The following is a 26616-nucleotide window of genomic DNA, read 5'->3' as shown; positions in this document are numbered from 1 at the left end:
AATCAGCAGTTAGGATTCAGGGAAGTACAGGAAGATGGTTTAATGGTAAATCTTGTGTGAGACAAGGATGTAAATTATCCCCTCTGTTATTCATTATCTATATGGATCACATTATGAAGGAAAGTGGTATTAAACCTGATATCGAAATTGGAAATGTTAATGTCAGCTCTTTGCTTTATGCGGATGATGTTATACTTCTAAATAAATCTGCTACGTCTGCAAGATAGATTAGAGTCTGAGAAAGATTAGAGGCATGAACAGATGGTATCAGTGGCAATATCGTTTTAAAAACGAGGATATTAAGAAAGAACTAGACATTGTCAGCATCCAGGAATGCATTAGCGGAGCTAATCTCAGGTGGCATGGTCACTTAAACGGAATATGCGAGGAAAGCAAAACAAGTGTTCTCAGCCAGATTGGCATTAAATTGACCCACAGGAAGACCAAGATATAGATGGATTGATACAGTACAAAGTGCCTTAGACAATAGAAATATAAGATCTGATAATGTTTGAGTCTTGACTTGTAACAGACTGATTTGGAGGAAAATTGTAGATAGGAAGTTAGTAATGATGTAAATTTTTCATGTAGTACTATCATATCCTGTACACCCCTTGAGAGCACATGGCAGGAATTTGATGATGAGGATGAGGGGCCAAATTAACGTGCTTATACCATGGATTAACTCGTGCTTGCATAGGAGGTTGGTAATCGACATACTAGTATATTCCTAGTTGGCTTGTGAGGCTCATATACCAACTATGAGTATATTCGTAGTTGGCAGCGAACTTGTTCATATACAAAGAGTAAAAATAAATAAATAAATAAATGAAGCACAATGAGCAAAAGAATTGCAGAAAAACTTGCTTATCTGAATAATAAATACAAGTTATTTTAGAAGAAGTACCAACAACAGCAACAAAAAGGGGGAAATAGAAGTAAAGTAAGAATGAGGAAAAATCTCAGTAAAAGTAGTGAAAGTTGAGTTTCTTTGCTTCAGTTGATCATAAATTGATCATCTGAAGCAACTAAAACCATGGGATCTACATATTTGTTACATCGAATGCATGGAGAATGCTGCTGTAAGACCTTCATTAAGCTATATTTAAGATACTTGTCCAAAGATTTGATTTACAGATGACCCCTTTCCAAAAGATTTTGGAAAGGGGTCAACCTAAGAGGTTATATATAAGCAGGACTCGACAAATTATGCAAAATTATACTTGTCATGTAAAAAATATAAAAAAAAGATTTTGGAAAGAGGTCAGAGAGGAGTTTAAATACAAGATTTCTGAAATGTTGACAATGAGGATAAATTGATGAGAGCATGAAAGATATGAGGAAAAGGACTAATATGGCAGACATTTATATGTTGCTGAAGGAATTTGTAATGAATTAATATAAGCAAGTTTTCCAGACAGTGGTGAGAAAATGGTGAGGGAGAAAAAAAAAGCCATTCCTTGGGAATACATCAGGAAGGTATTAAGGAGCAGGATTTTTGCTTAAAAATGCAGAGATAATGAATGGGTTTGAGACATGGTATGATGTGTAGGTAACACACAACGAGGCCTATGATGAGCTATAAATTCATGAAAGTAATGAAAACAATATCATCATACAGGACAGTTTATAAATCAAAATGAACTTATATATAAAAACAGAATATATATATAATAAAATCAGGACTCAATAAATTATTCAAAATCCTACTCATCGTGCAAAAAATAATAAAAATAAAATAAATAAAAACTTTTTTTTTTAATATTTGCCCAAGCTTCCCATTTGTTTTAATGATATCTCAGTAAATCAAAAGAAACTCCATAAATTGATCTGTAGTGCTGCATATTTATTTATTTTTTAAACTTAAAAAGATGTTCACAACGTTATTTTTTTTTTATTAAATAAAAATATTCTATTTCATGCTGTCTGCAGATACTTACTAGCTAACAAAATCTACTCGCTAAAGGCAAGTTGGCAAGCATATTTGTCGAGCCCTACACATAAGTAAAATTACTAGGTATGCTTGGCTACTACTGAAATTTAAATGCTATAGTAGTTCACTAAGATAAATACTTACTGATTCAGGAATAAAAGTGAGAGGTGCAGGATCCGTACAGCTACAAACGCTACCATATCCTTCTATATGATTGCAAAATGCTCTACGGCGCTTGTTTTCTTCAGTATCTGGCCAGTCACATTCACTCTCTAAGTGGCAAGAAAAGAAAATAAGCATATCTTGTCTGAGACATCAGATCATTTATGTTTATCATAAATTTATTGTGAAATATGAGAATACTACTACTGTTCAATTTTCAGAAATGTAGGTGATAATCTCATGATGATGGTCAGCATATAGACTATAGCAAAAATGGATTTAGATAAGTCAGTTGTAAGTTTCTAAGTGAGCCATTATAACATGATTCTCCTGAAGTGGCATGTTGATATTCTCCACTCCCCTATAGTGTATTTTATATGCATTTACTCAAAGGTGAAAAATTTTAACTACTGGCAAGATTCTTGATGAAAGATGGTAGAAAATCAGGAGAACAAAATGTATCATGAAAGAAATAGTGTGATTATATGGAGTGCTTCAGAGAAGAAAGCAAAAACTCAAAACATGAAATGGGCATTAAAAAACTGAGAAGAAAAAAGAAGAGGTGAAAGATAAGAAAAGGAATGCATGACAAAGCAAAAGAAGAGAGAAAGTTTTTTTTATGGGGATTATATGATCAAAGGAATACTTGAAGACAGCATGACTAGATCTTGTTTACCTGATGCAAAAATTAATGATATCAGTGAGACTGTCAGAATGAAAAAGTATAAAGTGAAAGAGTTAGTTGACTGTTTCAAAAAACATTAATGACTAAGAGAATATATGCAAGTTATTGGAAGAAGTGAGAAAGAAGAGTGAAAGATTCAAGACTGAGATTGCTACCATGTTATGAGAAGCAAGTTGTGGAGTGAAAGGGGGGAGGGGAATCATGATTGCTAATGAATCAATGTGTAAGTTGTGCTGAAGGAATGGTAGTGCAGTTTGTAGACCTTTGGACTAATTTGATGGAGGGCCTTATATAAAGCTGATAGATGCACTTAAATGGTTTTGAAGTTAGGTATTGTGATAAACCATTGTTCATGGAGAGTGTGAAAATGCAAAGTGAAGGAAATTGCACATACACTCACTCATCTTCACCCCCCCCCATCCCCAAGTGTTAACTGAGGGAGTAAAGATGAGTGAGTGTATGTGCACACATATAAAGGCATCCATGAGGGAAAAAAAGTAGAATCTAGTTTTTCAAGTAATTAAATATAATGGAGTAATCAATAGAAGGTGTACAGGCAGTGAGGGTCAAAGGGGAATAGATAACTGCAACTTATGTGTAGTAATGCCAGAATTATCAGGAATAAGGAGGGAGAAGTATGTCTTTGGTTGGTGCAACCTCACAAACTAGGCATTAATAAGACTTGGTTGATAGCAAATAACATAATTGCAGGGATGGAAAGCCAAGGATATGGGATTTTCAGAGAGGATAGAGAAAATAGAGTAAGGAGTGTATACTGCTGATGTTAGATGAACTGTAGCCAAAAGAAGGCCATCATAAAGACTGTTGTGGAGGGCAGCACATGAGGCAATCTGGTACAAGTGGAGAACAGGACAAAATATTTGGTTGCCTAGCAGGTACAAAAGAGGTTGTGGATATGCACTGAATACTGGATCTGGAGCATGAAGTCTTGATTTGGAAGTTTGCCAAACATGCAGTGTGAGAGCATACGAATCAGCAAAGGAAGGATATTAGAAGGATAAGGGAGATGTCTAAAGGAAGCAATATCAGATAAGGAGGATAAATCAGGTAAAAGTTAGATGAATAAGTTATATCATCAAGCAGAAACTGCAAAAATCTATGGAGAGTAATAAGAAGAAAGATGATCACCGATCTTAAGTAGTACAAAGGACAAAAATGGTGGCCAGCATAGTAAAGAAGGTAAAATTAGATTGTGAGAGGAGATTAGCCAAGCAGGCCACAGGAAATCTTAAAGAGTTCTTTCACTATGCAGCAAGAAAGGAAGGACTATAACCTTAAGTATAACTTTAAGGCATGCTGGTGATTGAGAAATGACTGAAGCAGACAAAATAGTCAAGTTACTGAGTGACCACTTTGCAAAAGGTATGTCATCCAGGTGAAGACAATGCAGTGGCAAATATGATAGTAATTGATAACACAGAAGACTGATGGACTGGAAGTATTCAGTATATATACAGCAGAATCTCAATGTAAATGCAGTTGGATTAGATGAGATATCAGCACACACATATGAGAATGTGCAAAAGGAATTATCACTACCTCTACTATATACCTCTACTATATTACCAGAGCAGAGATTTAAATTAAATCTCTGCTCTGGTAAAGTACCAAAATATTTGAGGGCAAACAGTTCCAATGTACAAAGGATACCTCAAGACAGTTGCAGTGAATTACAAACAAATTCAATGACAAAATTCAGGAATGAGTGGATAAAAATATGAAACTCTAGGAGATAGTATAGCTCTGTGATGGGTAGGTTATGACTTGATAATTTAAAGTTTTTCATGGCTTTTCTACCTCTAGTATTTCTTGTGATTGCATTTTTCTTACTGAGTGTTTTCTATCACCAGTGCTTGTTTCATTTAACAAATTAATTACTCAGACATCAGTTTTCATGTCACTTTTGTGGAATTTCTTTCCTGTGTATTTGTAAATCAGTTATTGTAACAGGGAACTCTCCACATAAGCAATTCTAATACTGCTGAAGCATGCATATTATACTTGAAAGAAAATTGTTTTCATCCGTCTCCACCCTTATAAGCAAACAGAAGTTTGCATGTGAGTATCTAAATGACTGGCTACTTGCATAATGATAGCAAGCAGCATCACTACCAGTAGTCTCAGTATTATCCCTTTATGTAAAGTATACATACTGGGGTATGTATATAATATTGTTGTCTGAGAGTGGTTTCTACTTTTTTGGGGGGCAGGTCTCATTACCAGGAGTTGTGGAAAACTAGATCGGTGGAAAGAGTAGATATGTTGAAGCACGTATGCATTTCCATATATGGCAACATAAATACTGCATCCTTAATGATGCTGCTTTGGCAACTCAGAAAACAATAAAAAACCATTTATGTTAGAATCAATATAAAGAAATATTTTGGGATAAATAATTCTTTCAACTTTCCTAGTTTTAACATTCAATATTAATTGTTATAATAAATTTAGTTTAATCCTTTATCCAAGTGTAAGCAAACAAAGTTTGCACCTGAAAATATCTTCAGGACTGAGGTAAGGTGGTGCAACACCAGGCAACTCCGAGCAAAGGTGGACCAAGCTCTCATCACTCCTCGTCTCGGTATCTCCCATAATGCAAAGCACATCTACATGCAGACTCCGCAAGGAGATGTGCTTTGTTCAAATATTAATTGTTCAAATTCTGCATATGCCATCACTTGGTAAAAAATAAACTAATTACTGCTGTCTGCTGTATATCAATTTTAGGTTGCCATGTCACAATTGATTGTTACTGGCAGTAAGATGGCAGTACTATCCTCTCATTAGTCATATATTCCATTATGATGAAATCAATGATAAGCCACAAAACAAGACCTCCATAATGACTTCCATTCAAGATGTTTTTGCCTATTTTCAATGCCTTTTTATTGGTTATTTTCATACCAAATTTATTACAGCAGTTATCTGATTTAGTCAGAGAATTATGCAGACTCGTACTGGATTTATTTAGGAATTTAACATCATCTGCATAAAGTAAAGATGCTGAGATTAACATCTCCAATTTTGATATTAGGTTTAATATCACTTTCCTTCATAATGTGATCCACACAGATGATGAATAACAGTGGAGATATTGTATGCCTTTGTCTCAGACCTGATTTAATATTGAAGCGTCTTCATGTAGCTCCTCCAATGCTAGCTAGTGAATTACAACTCAATATAGACGATGTTTGCTTGATATAATGTCCCATTTACACCATACAACTGTAGTATTTTGAACAGCTTTTCTCTTGGCACCTTGTCATATGCTTTTTCCATATACATATAAAACTTAAATATAGATCCTTGTTATACCACAATGATTTCTGAACTATTTGTCTTCAAGTAAAAATCTGATCCTGACAACCCCTATTTACTCTGAACCCAGCTTGTTCTTCAGCAAACTTCCCTTCCACAATTTTTCTTAGCCATTTCTCAAGAATACTTTCGTAAATCTTACCTGGAACTCAGTAATGAAATTCCTCTTTAATTCTCACATTGTTTTATTTTGCTTTTTATAGATGGTACTAAGAGAGCTCTACTTCAATTATCTGGAATTTGAACCCCACTGAACAAAATTAGTAGTAAAAGAGGATTTTAGGTCTGTGAGATATGGTTCATTTGAGGCTGCTTGCAAATAGAGCAAAAATATTGTTGGGTATTGCTATAGACCATGGAATCCACAGGAAGATGCCATATATTGGCAGATTAGTACAATGTGTGCAGGTCAAATGGGAGACTAACTATGGAGAAATAGATTGGAGAAAGGGACATGGCAAAATGGAAGTGGAATTTATATAGTTGCTAAGGAGTAATTACATGAAACATGTTATAAAGGAGACAAGGGATTTAAGTGTTGGATCTGATAATAGCATCAGAAAATATATCCAAACTCTGATTGGGGAGAGTGACCATGCATTCTTGTTCTGGGAAGTTGCCAAAAATGTGGAATTCTCTGTCAAGAAAGAGAATATGTTGAAGTATAAAGCTGGAAATTATGACAAATTTTGGAGTCATCTTGGAGTAGTATCATGGCTTGAGAAGCTATAAAGAAAGAATGCCAGTAGTGCATGGGAAGTGATCAGAGATTGTTTGGGAGAAGCAGTATCAGACTGCATATTCAAGGTCAGGAGGATAAACCAAGTGGGAGTTAAGTGGATGAGTAGAGATATAAAGCAAACACTGCAAAAAACACTTTGTAGAAGGAATACAAAAAAAAAAAAAAGATGAACAGCATACTCATGAACAGTGCAAGCCAGAAGGGTGACTAGTTTGGTAAGAAGGGCCAAATTAAATTATGTGAGAAATAGGCAAAAGTAAACGCAAAAGTGTTTCTTTCCATTATGTAGCAAGTAAGAGGAAAAGTGACTATGGTAGGATAACTAAACAATGGTCATTGTAGGAAGGCGACAGAGGCAAAAGAAGTAGTTGAGTTGCTGAGTGATAATTTTGCAAAGGTATATAGGTGGAGATTTTGCAGCTGCTAATGTCACAGAGATGCATATCAAAATTGAGAGAAATGATGAGATCAGCATATTGAAAAATACAAATGTGAACACAGCAGTGAAACTGGATGGCATGTCAACTCGTGTACTGTGTGAATGTGAAAGAGAATTGGCATTGCCTCTGAGGAAGTTGTTCAATTTAAATCTCAGCATTGCTAGGTTTCCAGGGTAGCTGAAAGAGGGTGAGATACTTCCATTAAGGTAGCCCCAAGACAGAGATAGCAAATTACTCAGGAGTGGTTGTTAAAGTACTGGAAGAGTTGGTTAAAGGTAAAATACAACAGTGGATGGAGAGGAATAAAGTACTGTATAGTGGGCAGCACAGCTTTGTAAAAGTTAGGTCCTGCCTTAATAATTCACTCAAATTTTATAATAAAGTGATAGTAGAATTGGATAAAGGAATGGCTATACTGTGATACTGCTGGACTTTGCAAAGGCATTTGACAGAATACCACATGGTAAAGTATTATGGAGCAGACGGGAATGGATATGAAAGTGGTAGCATGGAGAGGGAGGGTGACAAACAGACAGACACCAGAATGATATCATATATGATGGGTGGAATCTAGGAGAATGAGAGTACCTCATTCTCCTAGATTCTTCCATTAAGGCTACCTTAATGGAAGTATCTCACCCTCTTAGTGGAGTACCTCAGGGTTCTTTACTAGGGCCACTATACTTTAATTTGTATATAAATGATATAGGTAGCGATTTAAGAGAGGATATTCAGTTGTTTGCTGATGAGAAACTGGAGAGAGCAATAGTTGATAAAGATGATGTAGATATTATCTCGCAGGATTAACTAATTAGCAGGTTCCTAGATAGAGGATTTTTATGTGCAAGCTTTTCTTTTTTTTTTTTTTTATAGATAGATATATACATTTAGTTTGATGTTTCCATGAATGTATATATTTTATTTTGGGATAGATTTAAGAAATAGGACAAATAGTCACAAGTCTTAAAGTAGCATCATATTTGTCATTGACATATAACTTCAAACAACTATGTTCAGATGAAGATCAAAATTGTAAAAAGAATTTAAAGATTTGTAATTTTAAGAAATGCATTTTAAGAGGCAATTAGTAATAGAGAAAAGCAATATATGAACAGGCAGACACAAGAAGGTTTACTGCCAATGTATATAACCAAATATTTCAACCTGAAACTTACAGATCCTCAGCATAACTGAAGATTTAAAGAGTTAAAATAGCAACAATGGATTATGCCAGCAAGATACTAGGCATGCCAGTGTTGTAAGTAGAGTGGATATAGAGCTTATACACTCTTATGGCTCTGCCGGCCTAGTTGGCTGAGTGGTTAGCACACCAACTTTACAACCCAACAGGTCGTGGGGTTTCAAATCCTGCTACAGGCATAGATGTTTATGATTAACATATCTTGTGTACTTTGACTGTCCTGGCACCATTAAAACCATAAATCATCTTATGGCTCTACAACCCAAATTGAGCCTTGGTCTTCTAGATTTTTTACCTCCAACTCTGTTTGTCCAAAACTTTGACTTCTCTAGTTGGGATATTGTAATATGCAGAGCCGGTTTATACTTTTGGAGACCCTAGGCACAACATTATTATGAGGCCTCAAAAATAAGCATTTTTATAGTTTATTGAAAATAAAAGTCAAACATTTCCATAATAACTCATTTTAATAACAATACAACATTGGTATACATATATTTGCATTTTATAAAAATAAATCAGTTCAAATTTAAATGAAAAAAATTTAGTTAATTTTTTTTTTTTTCTGGCTTTGGTTTAGCAAATATATCCATAATGTCATCATAATTAATAGTCCATTACATCTGATTCAATGCATAATAACGACAGGTCACTTGTTTTATTTTGGTGCAAGTTGCTTCTTAAATAATTTTTTATTCATTTCAACACTGAAAATGAGCGTTCAGCACTTGCATTTGAAATAGACATCGGCAAAAATATTTTTAAAATTGTTTCTACATTCGGAAAAGTAGACCTTAACCAACTGTTTATAAATTTTTACATTTTTTTATTTTTAATTGAAGAATTTTTTTCCTTTATCATTATTAAAAATTGCTTAACTTCATCAGTAAATTTTTCTGGATCAATATCAGTTCCATAAGTTTGTAAAATTTTATTAATACTAGTCTTGTACTTGTCTTGATCTATATCTTTCTTCAAAAAAAATGTTAAACATATCTAATATGTCGAAATAACTTTTTGTTCTTTCATTAATTTTAAAAATTAGCTTATCGCAAATGACATTAAAAGTGTTCACAGCGAAATTTTCTTTCCCATGCAATATAAACTCATTGTTAGATTGTAAAACTTCGTCACTTATTTTTTTTCATTTTTTAACTCTTTCCTTTTCATCTTTAAATTTTGTCTCATCTGTTAATAAATTTGCTTCTTCATTTACAGCAGCAAAATTATTTCTTATATCTAAAATAAAACCAACTAAAGACTAACAAATTATTAGCTAAAAACAAATCCATATCAGGATCTTGTAGAGATTTACTAGTAGCATGTATTCATTGTAAAATTTTGTCCCACACAACTGTTAAAATTGCCGTTTCTGGTTTGTCAAAATGATGAGCTCTCTAATTTGGAAATAGGTTTTTCATGAGGAGAAATGGATAGTTCAAGTAATGCATCTTTAATTTGTTTATATCCACATTTCAAAGCCAATATAGTGTCAGCTCTTGCGGACCACCTTGTTTCACGTAATCTTTTAACTTATGGAATTACAACATGGATCTAAATATAAAACGTTTCAGTTTGCAGTAACATGCATAGTATGCCTCCCTGGTTGCTATATATATATATATATATATATATATATATATATATATCATTAAAATCTTTATATGTTATCTCGGTCTTGGAGTCATTAAATCTATTTTTTGAAATGTATAACAACCGAGTAAAAACTAATCGCCACATATATATATATATAGGGTTAATTCAGTTCTAAATTTATTGCACAATTATTAAGATTTATTCAACTCCAGCTTTGATTTTTAAGTTGCAGTAATAAGCATAATAATTCCAGCTTTAGTTAAAACGTAGAGGCAATAAATAGTAACGATAACTTTTTATGCTCGCTAACATCCACTTTTTTTACTCGACATTTTACCCTAAAATAACTAGAATCTTGATGCACAAAAAATTAACTGAAAAATCAATTCATAAATAATAATAAACTTGAAAATCAAATGCTCTGTTTATGTGATATAGAAACTGCTCTTACCCAACTAATTAATACAAATAGCAGCAGTAGCACACAAAAAAACCTCTGTTGTCTCAGGAATGTGTTTCAAAATGATCGCAAATTCAATACTCAGTGATCTGTTCTTTCCTAACAGGATTCTGGGAAATCACAGGGTGAAATATTCTTAAGAATATTATGGATTAAATTAACCATATATTTAATCTCTGGATTAAACTGCTAAGTCACTCAGTGGTTGGTCAACACAAGTCAAACATTTACAAAGAGAAAATTTTCAGAGAAGGAGATTGGAATTTAGTAATACTGATAAGAACAATAGTCTAAAATCCAAGTAGTTCAGAAGCGAAAACCATCTGACATTTATTTAAGTAAAAACACAAAAATACAACCAATTTATTAAGTATATCTTTATAGAGTTCATAATTAAAAGGACTCTAATAATAATAATAATAGATTACTACAGATGTGTCTCATCTTGTTTTGGTATTATCAAAATTATCAAGTTATTCTGAAGCATTATCAATTTTGCTATTTTATTCTTATGCTGCTAATATTTCTTCAAATGTGGCACTTTTTACAACAAAACTGGCTAAGTTATGTTAAATATATCTGTTCGCAAATATACTCAAAACCCCTTTGACCTAATAAAAAGGTAGAATGCTAATGAAACTTCATCAGCATTCTATCTGTTAAAATGCAATTACCCCCCCCCCCCATTACAGATTGTCTTTATGTGCACGGTATTACTTGGAATTTCTTTTACTGTCCTACGATATTTGACCCTTTTTTGCTGCCCAATTTATTTATTGTGTCTTCCCAAAATAAAAAAGAATTTCATATGGCCAAAAATAAATAATCATGTTTGTTTGCATTGGAAATGTCAAATATTTATATATTTTAAAAAACATTTATTGAAATAAATATGATATTTTGCTTTCTTTCCTTGCAAAATAAGATTATATCGCACATTTCAATTTTAGAAACGACTTTTTTTTTTTTTTTATGAACAACAAATGATGTTAAACTGCATTACTCTGAGTTTCCGATTGCGAGTCTTTTTAATATCAAAAATTTATATCCAGTGGTATTTTATCAGAGACTCTTCGCCTTTGTCTTTTGCTTCAAACTGCAACAGATTTTTTTTTTTTTTAAGGATCCGCATTACTATAATATCCAGTGTAACCACTGTAGATATGCTGAAAATATAATATGAAGGATATCCTATATGAAATAATTCAAAATTTATGTCATTTTGAAGATTTTCTACTGCATTACATAACTACTTTAAATTTCTACTGGTTTGAAAGTTTTCAGACAGTATTCAAAATCTGTTATTTCAGTTTACCGTTTTGACAAAAACAAATAATAAATAAGTAAAATAAAGCAATAATATTGTTGAACTGTCAAAGCTTCTAATTCTGTACTATTTCTTTGCAATCTGAAATCAGTTGTTCAGCGGTCTGCTGAAATTTCAGTAGTATTATTTTTGTTATTTATTTTTTTTAAATTCTAAATATTACTATGTCTTTGAAATACTACATAATAATCCTCTTAGTTAGAGGAAAAAGCTAAACTTAGCTTATTCTCACTGCTATTGAGAAAGACAAGAGAGAAAGTTTCCCCCAGAAATCACACTAAATTGCCTAGCTGTAGTGCAGAATACAATAAGAATGTCTTGTTTCATTTTCCATTGTTGATTACAGACATATCTTTTACAGGCTGATACAACAGTTATACCAAAATGATTTCTTAATTTATAGTGATCGGTTTCATTTTTATCATCGAAAAATTATAAATAATTTGATACAATTATCTTGAAAAAAAAAAAAAAAAAAAACAGATTTGAATTATTTAAAAGAAAAGGCGCATATGTGTTACATAATCATTTGATTTTTTTTTGGAGGGGGGGGTTATGGACCTATTCCTTTCTGCTCGTGTAACAGTCCGTAAGCTAACGAAAATTAGTGAGAAACGAACACGACCAGGATGAAACTGTTTTTTAAACACTAATTTCCCCAATATTACATAATTAAATGATTTATACTTATCAGGAAATAATATAAATGAAAAAATATACAAAATTTGCTAATTTATAATAATCACAATTTAATTTCGGTATCAGAATATTAAAAGTTCTCTGGTATAATTACTTTGGAAAAATAACGAATTCAAACAAAAAGAAAGTGCACATATGTTATCTAGCAGTATTTTGTGTGTGGGGGGATAATTTTGTAAGGGGGGGGGAATTTGCCATTAAAGGCGAATTAATTCTGTTATGAAAATATTGGAAATAAAATTTCATTTTGAAGCATGCACCTACGATGTTTCGAAAGATAAACTGTAGAGAAAATATTGCTACTTCAAAACTGCCGCATAATATTGAAATTAGCCGAAAATATGTACATAACAGTTGACTTCATAACTGCCATTTATTTCGATTTGTAGTGAGTGATTATGAGGAAACCAAGAAAGTTGAAATGCAAAAACCTACAGATTACGTTATAAAAATTTTGTATTACATGATATGATTTAAGATTTACGTATGATTCTCTATAAAGCAAAATTTAAAAGTGTGAACCTTCGCACAATCTGAACTAACCTTTGAACTAAGATTATGAATAAAAAAGAAAACTTAATTTGGAACAGATGGAGGCTGTATTCATTTTCAGATTCGGATTTTCGTGAATTTATAAAATAATCCCTTGACAAAAATAATTATCTTCAATCAAGTTCTGGGAGAATTTTAAAAACGTATTAGTGATTAAAATAATTAGCAAAAATATTGATAGTGACATTAATCTTCCAAAGTGATACAATATGAAGTGAAGAAAGTATGAAAGGATTTCTTATTTTGCGCTGGCATTAAAAACTATAATTATACAATAAAAACAAGCAACAAAAAATGAATATAACTCATAGGTATAACTTATATTCGGGTTACCAAGCAAACAGCAAGCAACTGTGCTTCTTGTTGTAGGCAACTGAACATAGCTACTACATATGCCAGGTAATCTAGTTATGTGTTCTTTTCAGCATGAAGGATTATTGCCCCTTCTAATGGACATGACGGTCAAACTGCACTTCTTATCCATGTTCTTTCAACAGGTGGACAGAATATTATCCAGGTTTGCTGTACATGTATATATGTCCAGCAAATGGTATGCTTACATACATGAATTTTATGGAATACAGGAGTTCCTGTTAGTTTTATATTCTAAGGGAAGAACAATGTATTTCAAATGGAAGCAGGAGGCCTCCCAAATTTTTCAGCGGCCTCCAATTTTTATATTATGAATTTAATATTTAAAAATAAGTATTTTATTTTGCAACTATAACTACACTGTTTTTTTTATTGTTCTCTGCAAGGAGCGAGGTTTTAAAATGTGGCCCCCATAAAGAGTGAAGCTCCCAGCTTGAGGCTCATGCCCATAATGGTAAATGCAGCCATGGTAATATGTTATCTTGATAAAGATAATGTGGTCCTAGAACAAGATAGATAGATACCATTAGGGTATCTATCTTGTTCTAGATTTTCTGACACACACGAGTTAATGTTTACAAGAATAATGAGAATACTCCAAAATTTCTGGTAGGAAAGCAGTCACTCTGGATGAAGTTTGGAAGATACGCAGTAGCACTTCAGCAGCCTCTTTGAATAAGTTCTGAAAGTTAAAATGATATCTGTGTAAAAAAGAGGGTCTTCACCCAGAAGATTCTATGTCAACTCCATATCATGCAAGACCAGAATTAATTTTTTTTTTTTTTAAATAGAGGATGTAGGATAGATGTCTCTGCAGTCTTCAACAAAACTGAAATTTGAGACACTTGATAGATTCTTCTCCAATATATGAAAGAATACAATCACAATAAACCTGGTAAACATCTGGGAGGAAAACATGAAGATAATATGAAGACTTTATTGACAGGAAAGAAAGTAAGTGCCAAGTTATATTTATTAAGATTCCTGAAATGGACCAAGAAAATCATCAGATCAAAAAACCCATCTTTTACACAGAATTATTATTACCCCAAGACCTCATGGAGTCAAAGACTCATCTGGGAGGTCCTTTTATCACACACACACAGTTCATCATACCATGTCTTAAACACACTCAAACTCCTTGCAGACACCACACGCTCAGGCAAGTGGAGTGTGGTGTTTGATCTAACACTTACAGATCATCCTCAATTCAGAAAGGTGGAAAAATAACAGCTTCTTGAGTGTGTGTGTGTGTGTGTGTGTCAAATGTTATACCACTCTAGCATGCATTTGTACCTCACTCAGGAAGCTGTTATTCCACCTTTCTGAATTGAGGATGATCTGTAAGTGTTAGATCAAACACCACACTCCACTTGCCTGAATACAGTTTGAAATTTGAGTGCTTATTCAAAGTGTGCTGGGGTAGGGGGGGGGGATTCTCTTATTTTTATTATTGTAAATTTGTGTGTGTGTCAAATGTTATACCACTCTAACATGCATTTGTACCTCACTCGGGAAGCTGTTATTATTCCACCTTTCTGAATTGAGGATGATCTGTAAGTTAGATCAAAAATTTAGCTATATACATTAGTAATAAAGCTTTGTGTGTGTGTGTTCACATAATGAATTTTAATGGTTAATGTGGTCAGTGTAACATGTTACTGATGACACTGCAAGTAAGAAAAGATATTATTAAAATACAATACAACATTAAGCTGCATCTTGGCATGCAGCAGTGCATGGTTAGATGCAATACAGCTAGGTCCTTGTTTTACACCTAAAGAAATGAGAAGCTGTAACAATAATACTTTAATTTTGACATTGTGTCACATTAATTACAATTATTAATAAGCATATCAAAAATATGCTTATTAATGATGGATGCAAAATAAGTACATCTATAAAATCTTTATCAAGTAGCTTTATTTTTATCCTCCTACATGTTTCGCCAATCTGTTTCTATTGGCATCCTCAGGGAATACAAATCAGTAAGCACAAAATGAAGGTTACAGACTAGGTTATAACCGATGGTTCTATATCATACAAAAATTGGTATTGTGCGTGACAATGTGCGTGTCTAGTTAACGCGATTTATTCGTGATGACTCATGACGTAATTGTTATGAAAGTTCATTTCTTTGATGTTTAATGATCTGACAAAAGTTTTCCAAATTTCTGGTAAAATTAGACCTTGATTCTTGTTTAGGTTTTCAGTTATACGGGTGACTGTAGCTGCTTCTTTAAAGGTTCTTGAATGGTAGTTATCTTCTATGTATGGCATAAGGCTCTTATCCCACTCAATGTGATGGTTAGTAGAGGCAAAGTGGCATGAAAGACCTGAAATGTCTTGTCTGTTATTTCTGACATATCCTATGTGTTCTTTCTTTCTCGTTTCGAAGCTTCTAGATGTCTGACCTACGTAACTAATACCACATGAGCAAGGAATATTATATACTCCAGAGTATTTGTATAATGGGTGAGGATCTTTCGGTGATCTTAAAAATTTCCGAATAGTATTGATTGGTTTGAATGCCACTCTGATCTTGTATGGTTTTAAAAGGTTAGCTAATTTTTTGGAAAGGTTGTTGACAAAAGGAATTGTAATTGTACTGATGTATTGGACGTCATCACGTTGTCGATGTGGTATATCAGTATTTATCAGTATTTACTGATATACCACATCGACAACGTGATGACGTCCAATACATCAGTACAATTACAATTCCTTTTGTCAACAACCTTTCCAAAAAATTAGCTAACCTTTTAAAACCATACAAGATCAGAGTGGCATTCAAACCAATCAATACTATTCGGAAATTTTTAAGATCACTGAAAGATCCTCACCCATTCTACAAATACTCTGGAGTATATAATATTCCTTGCTCATGTGGTATTAGTTACGTAGGTCAGACATCTAGAAGCTTCGAAACGAGAAAGAAAGAACACATAGGATATGTCAGAAATAACAGACAAGACATTTCAGGCCTTTCATGCCACTTTGCCTCTACTAACCATCACATTGAGTGGGATAAGAGCCTTATGCCATACATAGAAGATAACTACCATTCAAGAACCTTTAAAGAAGCAGCTACAGTCGCCCGTATAACTGAAAACCTAAACAAGAATCAAGGTCTAATTTTACCAGAAATTTGGAAAACTTTTGTCAGATCATTAAACATCAAAGAAATGAACTTTCATAACAATTACGTCATGAGTCATCACAAATAAATCACGTTAACGAGACATGCACAATACCAATTTTTGTATGATTTAGAACCATCGGTTATAACCTAGTCTGTAACCTTCATTTTGTGCTTACTGATTTGTATTCCCTGAGGATGCCAATAGAAACAGATTGGCGAAACATGTAGGAGGATAAAAATAAAGCTACTTGATAAAGATTTTATAGATGTATGTTATAGTCTTATGAATAATTGTCAAGAAAAAATTCAACATAAGTACATCTATGTTGCATCTTAATATAAATAAAAATTATGAATGAAGAAATGCATTAAAGAAGTGAATAATAGCATACATAAGTCATGATATAAAACTATAATTGAAAAATTATTGCATTAATAATCTTTTTCTATGCTATTTTTCAAAAAAAACTATTTTTGGAGAAAAAAAATTCTGAAGTGAAATAAATGTTTCAAGTTAGAAAAAAACACTAGAATAAACAACAAAATATAAACTACAACAAAAAATTACCTTCCACTGGGACTAAAGGAACCTCTACCCGTAAAAGAACTGGTGCACCCCAACTATTAAATTCTGGACTTTTACTGTATGACTCACCATACATTTTCCCTACAAATAAATTATGTATATATGAATATACATATTCTTATGAACTGCATACATATAATTCAGATATCTACTAGAGATAAACAAATACGCATATTCAAGTCACATTCATACCGACAGGATTCACAAAGAATAAAAGCAATTCAGAGTTCTGTCTTTCAAAGTAAGCCTCCTCTGCATCATATGTTTCTGTTATGGCTGGCAGAAATATATGCATTATCAAAATCCATTTCCAGCATGTCCAAAAGTATCTTAAGTTCTACCTTTTGACCTCTGCACCAAATCTGTAGCTCTTTACAAAAATGTGCAGCAGCATCTAGTGAATACTGAGGCTGCTATACCTGTGAGAGTGTTTGATGGGAAAACAAATTTTTTTCTGTGGTGTAGCTAATATAGCACATTTGGTGAAACATGCTCCAAGTTTTTAGTTAAAACTGAGTTGCAACAAGCCTATGAAAATTCTAGCTTCTTTCAATATGTTGTATCATTTTGAATTTGTTTTCCCATCAAACACTCTCACAGGTATAGCAGCCTCGGTATTCACTAGATGCTGCTGCACATTTTTGTAAAGAGCTACAGATTTGGCGCAGAGGTCAAAAGGTAGAACTTAAGATACTTTTGGACATGCTGGAAATGGATTTTGATAGTTGTACAGTTAATCATTTTGAACTAAATTCTCACTTTTCCAGATTTTCATTTTTCAACACTGATGTTTATCCAAAGCATGGTTTAATTTTCATATCAGTGTCAATCCTCTAAGGTGACAGAACCACTCAAAAACTGGTACGCATCCTTACCAGTATCTTCATTACCTCTGGCAATATACTGTTAAATTGTGAATGAAACTATGTTGTGTAATTTATTTTTTTTCATTCACATTTAACATTGCTTATTATGTATTAATCATGATTTGTATAAAAATTATTTATTATTTCTTAATTTAGGATTACTATTTAAATATTTATTCTAAACTTAACCTACTATTAATTATTTAAGCAATAATATGTACAGAATTTATAATAACTAAAATATATATATGATGTAACAAAAAGTATTATTATAATTAATTCTATACGTAATGAAAAAGCTAATTAAGTAGCTCAAATATTCTGTTTATTCTTATTTGTGAAAATTTAACGTTATGTAATCACTTATGTAGTAGTAGAGCATTGTATTACATTAGCGAAATGTTTGCGTTCATTTGTTGTCATGGAGACGCATGAAATAAACAAGCACGAGTCGAAGAGAGCGTGACCTTCGGACTGAAAGGAGAGGATAAGATATAGAAGATTTTTAATTAGAGAGAAGAGAAAAAGTTTTTGCGGAGCGGGAAGGAATGTAGGATACAAGCAAAGGAAGTGGAAGAAAATTATAAGTTCTCTAGGGCAGAAATTCATGAGAATAGTGTTTAGAAGTGAGCCAAAACATAGTGAATCATATACTTAGCTGCAAGTGAAGTCAGCTGTGTTGTAAAGGAAAATTAATGCCGTAACCGGATAAATAAAGAACTGGACATTCAATGGAAAATTCTGATTAGTTCCAGTTAGTCTAGGATTACGTCTTAATTCTATGTTGCCCTGAGAAGAATTATATTGAAATTAACTAGTTTGAGAAAAGTAAACAAGGAGAATTATCAGTGCCTTATTGATGTTTTTTTTTAGAGTAGTGAAGCGCGATTAACAGTAGTTCAGTTAAATCTTTGGAGAATCTTTATTAATGTGTTCCGCTAACGTAAATAAGTTAATTCATAAGTGTGCTCACAATTAATTGATGTATTGAAGATTGTATCTGGTAAGAGTAGTCATACTTGTTTGTTTATTCTAACATTAACATATCTTCGAAGTTCAAAGTCCGAAATAAGATTGCTTGGAATATTGTCTACCTTGATTAGTGCTTCCTGTGAATTTAAACATTAAGTACAGCTGATAGATATTTGGAGACTGTTTAAATAAGAAGTTTCGTTTTACTAACTTGAGTTAAGAAAGCTTGTGATTTTGAAACTGTGAATTGTATGTGAAAGTTTAGAACATTGAATTGGCATGAGTGCCTTAGCAAGATGTATTAAGTTGATTGTATTGTTTCATTTTAAAGCAGAATTCTTGTATTAGTTATATATATCATATATTAAATGTTTTATTTTGTTAATCTAAATATCGTGTTTGCCTGAATTCCCTTTTATTGCACCGTTCATAAATATTCGAATCTTGCAGGAACCCCAAGTGGAATAGTAAATAATTCGGCCTAAATAAATGAGGAGACTGCTAACTTAATTAAAAATTGATCCTACTATTTTATATAGACTAATCTAAAAAGAGGGTGGCGCAGTATAATTATAAATTTCCCTACTTTTGGATCGGTGATCAATTTGCAATTAGTTGTTATATTGATAAGAGTGACTTGAACCAAGATGGCGGATTTAGAACATAACATGAAAATAGAACGTCACGACAATACATTATTTTGCTTATATAGCTTATATTATATTATATTGCATTATTCTACAATTATTTTTCTAATTTGCAAACAGAATTTAATATAAATATACTGTTCCATACTGCTGAAATAGTAAAAATCTTCACAAAACAAACATGTTTATTTTTATTAGCTCACTACAACAGACTAACAGTAAAAGACACATTGGCAAATTGTGGCTTAATTTGCTTTATGATATAAAGACCTGCACTGTATAAGTGCATAGCAAACACCGAAATGTGCATCAAATCCAGATACTTTATGAACAGGTCTCATAGTAGTGTGTGTGTGTGCGTGCGCCCGCGCACGCACACACACGTGCTCATACATGTCATATTTCCAAAAACAGTGGCCCCAGATCTTTGCATTATAATGCTTGATGAAGAATAAGTTATGCTTTCCATGCACAATTGTAGTGCTGCATATAGCAGTTAATTTGAATTTTACATCTGAAGTAAAATGTTACCAGTAATGTGCAGAAAATATCAAGAGTGACTAAATGTCCATTATGCATTATATCCCTTAATTTCAAGTCTTTGAGGACAAGAGTAATTTAAAAAATATTCCCAAAATTCTTTGGAGACAAGAGGGAATGCAAAATGGTAGAGATTCGGCCACCATCTTGGGTTCATAAATGCTATCCCGAGATACCACCTAACACTGAAAAACTGACTATACAACTTGCACCGAGTTACTATTACTATTGTGTCACACCACCAAGGAGTCCAAGGACTCATCAGGGGAGTCTACTATGGTATACAACTCACCGTGTCCACTATTTACTTAATTCACCAACTGACATAACATCTACCACCAACAGTATTTTTTATCTGTAAGCTATGTGTGCTCTTTTGGTGAATCTGCCTGCATGGTAAAAGACCAAAGTTCCTGGGAGGAAAAAATCCTACTTGGCTGTAAAAATAAAAAGAAATTCAGAAACCAATTGAAAAAAGAAAAAGCTCTTCTAGCAGGCAACTAGAACCAAATGTATAATAGTCTTCCTTCTGATGGTTTAGCCTTATGGAAGAAAAACATTACTAAAAGACTATACAGTAATCCCTCGATTAATGCGCCCCCCGATTAGTGCATCATTTTTTTTCGATACCCATATTCAATTAGTGTGCCTATACACACCTTAAAAATTTTCTATCTGTACATTTTTATGGCTAACTATTTTAAAAAATCACTCACCAGAATGAAATAATTTAGTTAGCGATTTAAAACATTTTATAAAGTTATTTTTAATGGCATACTACACTATTTCCATGTACACTATGTTCCAAATTTACTGACAAAATTTATGTCGTCTTCTATAGTACGCCCACAGATTCGAGACCCTTCGACACTTCTGCGCATGTCACAAAAAGGAAAATCCATTCCGATAATAGGGTAATCAATCAGTCTTCTGGGATGAGTTGCTTATTATTACACACTGGAAAATTAACTTCTCTTTTATGATGATTGTAGTTGTTAAAGTGGTAACTATTTTGCTTGTATAACAGTTGGGAAATTTTATCTATAAAGCACATGATTTCACGTGTTGGCGACCAATTCGTACGTCCTCATTTCAATGATAACGTCCAAGAGTTAATTAAATCTCATTCTGAAGAATTGAATGATTCCGACCTGCTAAATTTAGATGCACAGCGGGAAGATCCCAAAGAATATGAAGTAAATTTAACCACTGATAGTCAGCCAAAAGAGATTTCACAGAAACAATGTGAAAATATTTTTCGTACAATCGAAGTTTTTAAGCAGCAATGCTTAGAGGCTGACCCTGATGAAGAGAGAAGCAGTAAAATTTGCAGAAGAGTAGAAGAGGCAATAGGGCCATACCGTCAGTTGTATGAAAAAAAAGAAACAAAATGCCAGCCAAACTATGTTAGCTCAATTCTTTGTTAAGAAGTAGAATAATAAATTTATATTCTGAATATGTTTTATTGTCTTTCAGCTTCATGGTTTTCCTTTAACTAGACCCTGAAACATACCCTAATTCTTTTATAAAAAAATTAAGGGTCAAAAAAGAAATCTGAGGAACGAATTATACATTTTCCCATAGGTTATTATATTTGATTAGTGTGCCTGTTTTAAAGAACGCATTAGGCACACTAATCGAGGGATTGCTGTACAGGCATTATGAATACTGAATGAGCTATACGGGTTGATTTACAGGAGGGGACAAACCTATCTCCATATGAAACTGACACTCACCTTCAATTGGAATAAAAAAAAAAAAGCCTATACCCCTAATGTAATGATGAGAATCAAATCTAAGACTTTTCCAGTGGAAAGAGCACATATCCCATCACACTTCCAACTGTGCCAAGGAGACATTATATTAATATCATCTAAATATTTTAAAATAAAGTAAAATTTTCATATTTTTCATAGTTTTAAAACCACTATGTATTACTTGCCACAGCAGTGGCAAGTAATACATAATGGTAAGAAATGGAAACATTCTGACACTGATGTGAATCCACAGCATCAACAATGCTATCCCTGAGGATGCTTGAAATTACTCACCAACTCTGCAAAAGTGCATACCCAAAATAGTTACAGTATAGCTGAGGATTTTAACACAGAATGGAAAAGAAAGTAAAGTATAGGCCTTGTATGTGTCTGATGGACTACATATGAATGGTTTTGGAGTTATGTTTGACAAGAGTGTTATTGAGTGAGAGGTTGGAAGTGCCAAATCAGAGAAATTAAGGAAAAGTACTAGGAGGAACCCAGTCAAGAGTGGGTTCAGTCAACTCTGGAACAAATTAGCATGTGTACACCTGCCATCAATGACTATGCAATGCTGAATGCAGTTTCACAGATTTCAAATGTCAGTGTGATGGTAATAACATTAAGCAATGGTGACTGTGGGCCCAAGAGAATATTGAAATCCAGAAGTATCAGAAATAAAGGAGCAAAGTTTTTTATTGGTCAGCCTGACTTGCCCAAAAGTTATGTCATGTAGTGAATGAGATTACAGAAGGATGCCATTAATCAATACTGATGGCAGGAAGATGACAGAAGCAGAAGAAATAGTTGAGTTACTAAGCGATTACTTTATAAGGGTGTAATCATCTGGTGGTGATTTTGCAGTTGCTTATGTTACAGAGAATGTGAGAATTGAGGTGGATAAGCTAGAGGTGCTCAGCATATTGAAAATTATCAACGTGGATATAGTAGTGGGAATGAATGGCTTGTCAGCCCATAAGATACAAGAATGTGCAAGAGAACTGGCAGTCCCTTTGATGAAGCTGTTTAATCTAGGTATCAAGTTTGGTGAGGTTCCAAGAAAGTGGAAAGGGTAAGATAGTTCGATTAGGTAAAGGTGGATCCAAGAGGGAAGTAGCATATTACAGGAGTAGTTGTTAGGTCTGTAATTTGCTACTTCTGTCTTGGAGTTGTCTTTTGAAAAGTCTGTTAGCAATAAAATCCTGGAATGGGGGTAGGAATAAGATACAGAGGGCAGCATAGCTTTGTAAAATGTAGGTTTTTCCTGCATTTTACTCACATTTTATAATAGTGACAGAGGAATTAGAAAAAGGAAATAGCTATACTATTATATTGCTGGACTTTGCAAATTAATCTGAATTCATAAATTTATATTTATGATCTTATTTATCAACATCTAGATGATGAATAAGATCATATTATGAAATGGAGTGACACTAAACCTGATATCAGGAATCAGAGATATCAAACTTAGCTCTTTGTTTTATGCAAATTATCTTGTAAATCTAAACAAGTAATGCGAGTCTCCAGGATTCTTTAACAAAACTGAATAACAGCTATAACAAATTTAGTATGAAAATCAGCAATAAAATGATAAACTATGAAAACAGTTAAGAACACAGAAAACTGCAAATGGCATTCTTGGTGGAGAATCTGTAGAACAAGTAAAATGTTTTGCCTATTTAGGCACAATTTTTAGCAAAGTGGCAAATTAAATATGGAAAGCACAATGGAATTAACAAAGCCTGGTATTGTAGGAAGTCAGCTAAATACATTTATATGAAATAAGAGAGAAACAGGTAAAAACACTAAACTAGCTATACAAGACAATGTTAAACCAATTTACCTTATAAGTCTGAAAGCTGGGTGAGAAATAAAACACCTGATCAAAGACTAGAGACCATTGATGAGAGTTCTAAGAAAGATGTGAATTTAATGATTCTGCCATCAATGACAGAATCATTAAATATAAAGATACACATACCAGTCAGTGAATTAGAAAGTTTTAGTTAGTACCAAGTTTGGACCTCCTTTGACCTGAATTTCAGCAATACGCATTTTGGCATAGATTCCACAAGGTGATGGAAACATCTACAACATACCAGGCATTCACAAGAGTCCTTTCATTGATTCAGATTTGGCAGAAGAGGAGGCTTTGCTCCCAGATCTGTTCTTCTAATATGTCCCATACATTCTCAATGGAGTCCAGATCTAGGCTTTGTGGTGACCAAAGAAGACAGTGGAAGTCATCATCATCATGCTTGCTAAACCACTACTGAAAATTCTTGTGTTGGAGAGTAACATTCTTGTCCATGAAACAACTGTCACCTGCTGGATAAAGCATCAACATTGCAGGACAGACTTCATCATCAACAATGCTCAGATATACTTAGGAGGATACCAGACCTTCTAGCAATATCAGGAGACCCATTCTGTACAAACAGAACATGCCTTACACCATGACACCATCCTCCAGAACTTTGAGTTGTGTTTACAAGGCAAGCTGGGTTCATTGCTTCATGGGGATCCTACCAAACTCTCTGCCTACCATTGGTACAGAAAAAGGAATGACTTTCTGTACCGTTGGTACACAGTCATGTGGTCTGACTCAGACCATGACCGGAGACAAATTCTCTGGTTCTGCAAAGAACAAGAGAGTTTGTCTCCGGTGTTGGTATTTCTGACACCACTGAAGACAAACTCTCTGGTTCTTTGCAGAAATCAGTGGTTTCCATATAGGGATGCGACTGCCAATACCAATCATCTTCATTCCCTGTGCCTAGTTCAGTGAGATACTGGTCGGGAACAGCATCAACAATATGCTTTGGTCAACTGCTGCACGTAGGAGCTCTGTTTGTCAGTAAGCCTTCTCAGATGATGGTGATCTTGTTCCTCACATGCTGTCTTAGGACCACGGGTATGTCTTAGACAAGTGATGTGGGTCATTTTCCACTGATTAAATACCTGGGATACCTTTTGAGAAACCAATCAGTTCTGATGTTTTCAAAATTGTGGGTCAAGCCAGATGGGCACCAACAATAAGCCCTTTTTCAAACTCTGAAAGGTCCTTTGTTTTTCCCATTGTGATTCACACTATTGACGATTACTGGCCAGAAACATTCTTAAATAGTTGCCTAGAACATGTGACCAAGCATTTTGCATATGCTACATAAGTAACATTTACGTACATCTGCATGAAGGTTTCTAATTCAATGGTCAGTGTGTGTATATTAGGAAGTAACACTGTTAGCAATCAGAAATGTATGAGTAGAGCTAATTTCAGGCAATATGATCACTTAACAGAATAGGAGAGGAACAGTTAGCAAAAAAAAAAATATGTTTGAGGGCAAGAAGTTTACAATCTATGTGGATTGATGAAGTTAGGAGTGCCCTAGAAATTCCATGAAACTTTCTCAGTTCCTGGCCCTTAGTGTCTCAGAAATACCTAAAGGGCAGGTATGTCATCATCATCAAATTCCTGCCATGTACCCTCACACAATAAATGTACAGGATATGATAGCAATGATGTAAATTTTTCATGTAGTACTAACTTCCTATCTACAATTTTCCTCCAAATCAGTCTGTTACCTGTCAAGACTCCAACATTATCAGATCTTATATTTCTATTTTCTAAGTCACTTTTTACTGTATCAATCCACCTATTTCTTGGTCTTCCTCTAGGTCTTCTTCCTGCCAACCTGGCAGAGAACACTTGTTTTGCTAATCTTTCCTCTCTCATTCTGTTTAAGTGACCATACCAGGGCTGGTATGTGTCTCAGTAATTAATACTATTGTGTTAATTACTGAGACACATACTGGCCATTTAGGTATTTCTTTTGGCTGTTAAGTGTTTCTTTTGAAATGCTGTTAAGTATTTCTTTTGGCTTAGGGACACCATGTCATTTTTTCATGGTGTGTCTGGTGAGAATTCCCACTGATGAGACCTCAATAAAAGGTCTCATCAGTGACCCTTCCCATAATGCATAGCATCATACATATCTGTAAGGATATGTGCTTTGCATTATGGAATACTAAGGCAAGTGATGTGAAGTCATTAGCTTTTATATATCAGTTGCTCCAGTCCTGGAAATACTTCAGGTGCAAACTTTGTTTGCTTACACTTGGTATAAACCAAGTATATAATTTCTTGGTATCTTTAATTTATAATATAACCAAGTAGAAAAACTTCCAACAATTGTAGAGCATGTTGTCCCATAATTCTTCCAACTATATTGGAAAGGTATTTGGCAACACTAGGAAATAATGATGACTCAAATTAAATAAAACTTAAACCCACAAGAATTTCAGTCTCTTATTTCCAGTAATTTTTTTCAATCTTATGACTCCACATAAACATGATAAAATGTAACACAGAAACTGATCTTACCTGTCAGACAACGACACAGGTTAAATGAACCTTTCTTGCATCTTTAATCACAGAATAAGGAACGCAGCACATTGTTTTCATCATTCAAAAACATTTCAGTAACTGAATTTACTTTCTATATGAAGGTCTCGGCTAACTTTGGTGAAGAAATAATATCATAAACAATTTCAAACTGCTTTTCAAACTGAGAATCTTAAAAAAATATAATAAA

The 26616-nt window shown here is 33.5% G+C and overlaps 1 protein-coding gene across 5 annotated transcripts in view; it reads right to left on the bottom strand.

Annotated features, from left to right (window-relative positions):
• The window catches only part of LOC150108763 (protein O-linked-mannose beta-1,2-N-acetylglucosaminyltransferase 1-like), a 603478-nt gene that overhangs the window by 190093 nt on the left and 386769 nt on the right, over positions 1 to 26616 (bottom strand). For all 5 annotated transcript variants that reach the window (XM_090416229.1, XM_090416227.1, XM_090416226.1 and 2 more), the window contains 2 exons: positions 17219 to 17317; positions 2078 to 2205 (listed from right to left, as the gene is read on the bottom strand). In XM_090416229.1, the coding sequence (XP_090272355.1) occupies positions 2078 to 2205; positions 17219 to 17317 (227 nt within the window). The remainder of the gene's footprint in view (positions 1 to 2077; positions 2206 to 17218; positions 17318 to 26616) is intronic.

This window comes from Typopeltis vanoorti, chromosome 3 (genome assembly GCF_054136105.1).
Source record: "Typopeltis vanoorti isolate ZY-2024b chromosome 3, IOZ_Tvanoo_1.0, whole genome shotgun sequence".
Lineage (NCBI taxonomy): Eukaryota > Metazoa > Arthropoda > Arachnida > Uropygi > Thelyphonidae > Typopeltis > Typopeltis vanoorti.
Note: the sequence above shows the minus strand (reverse complement) of the source record. Positions and strands in the feature narration are given on the sequence as shown.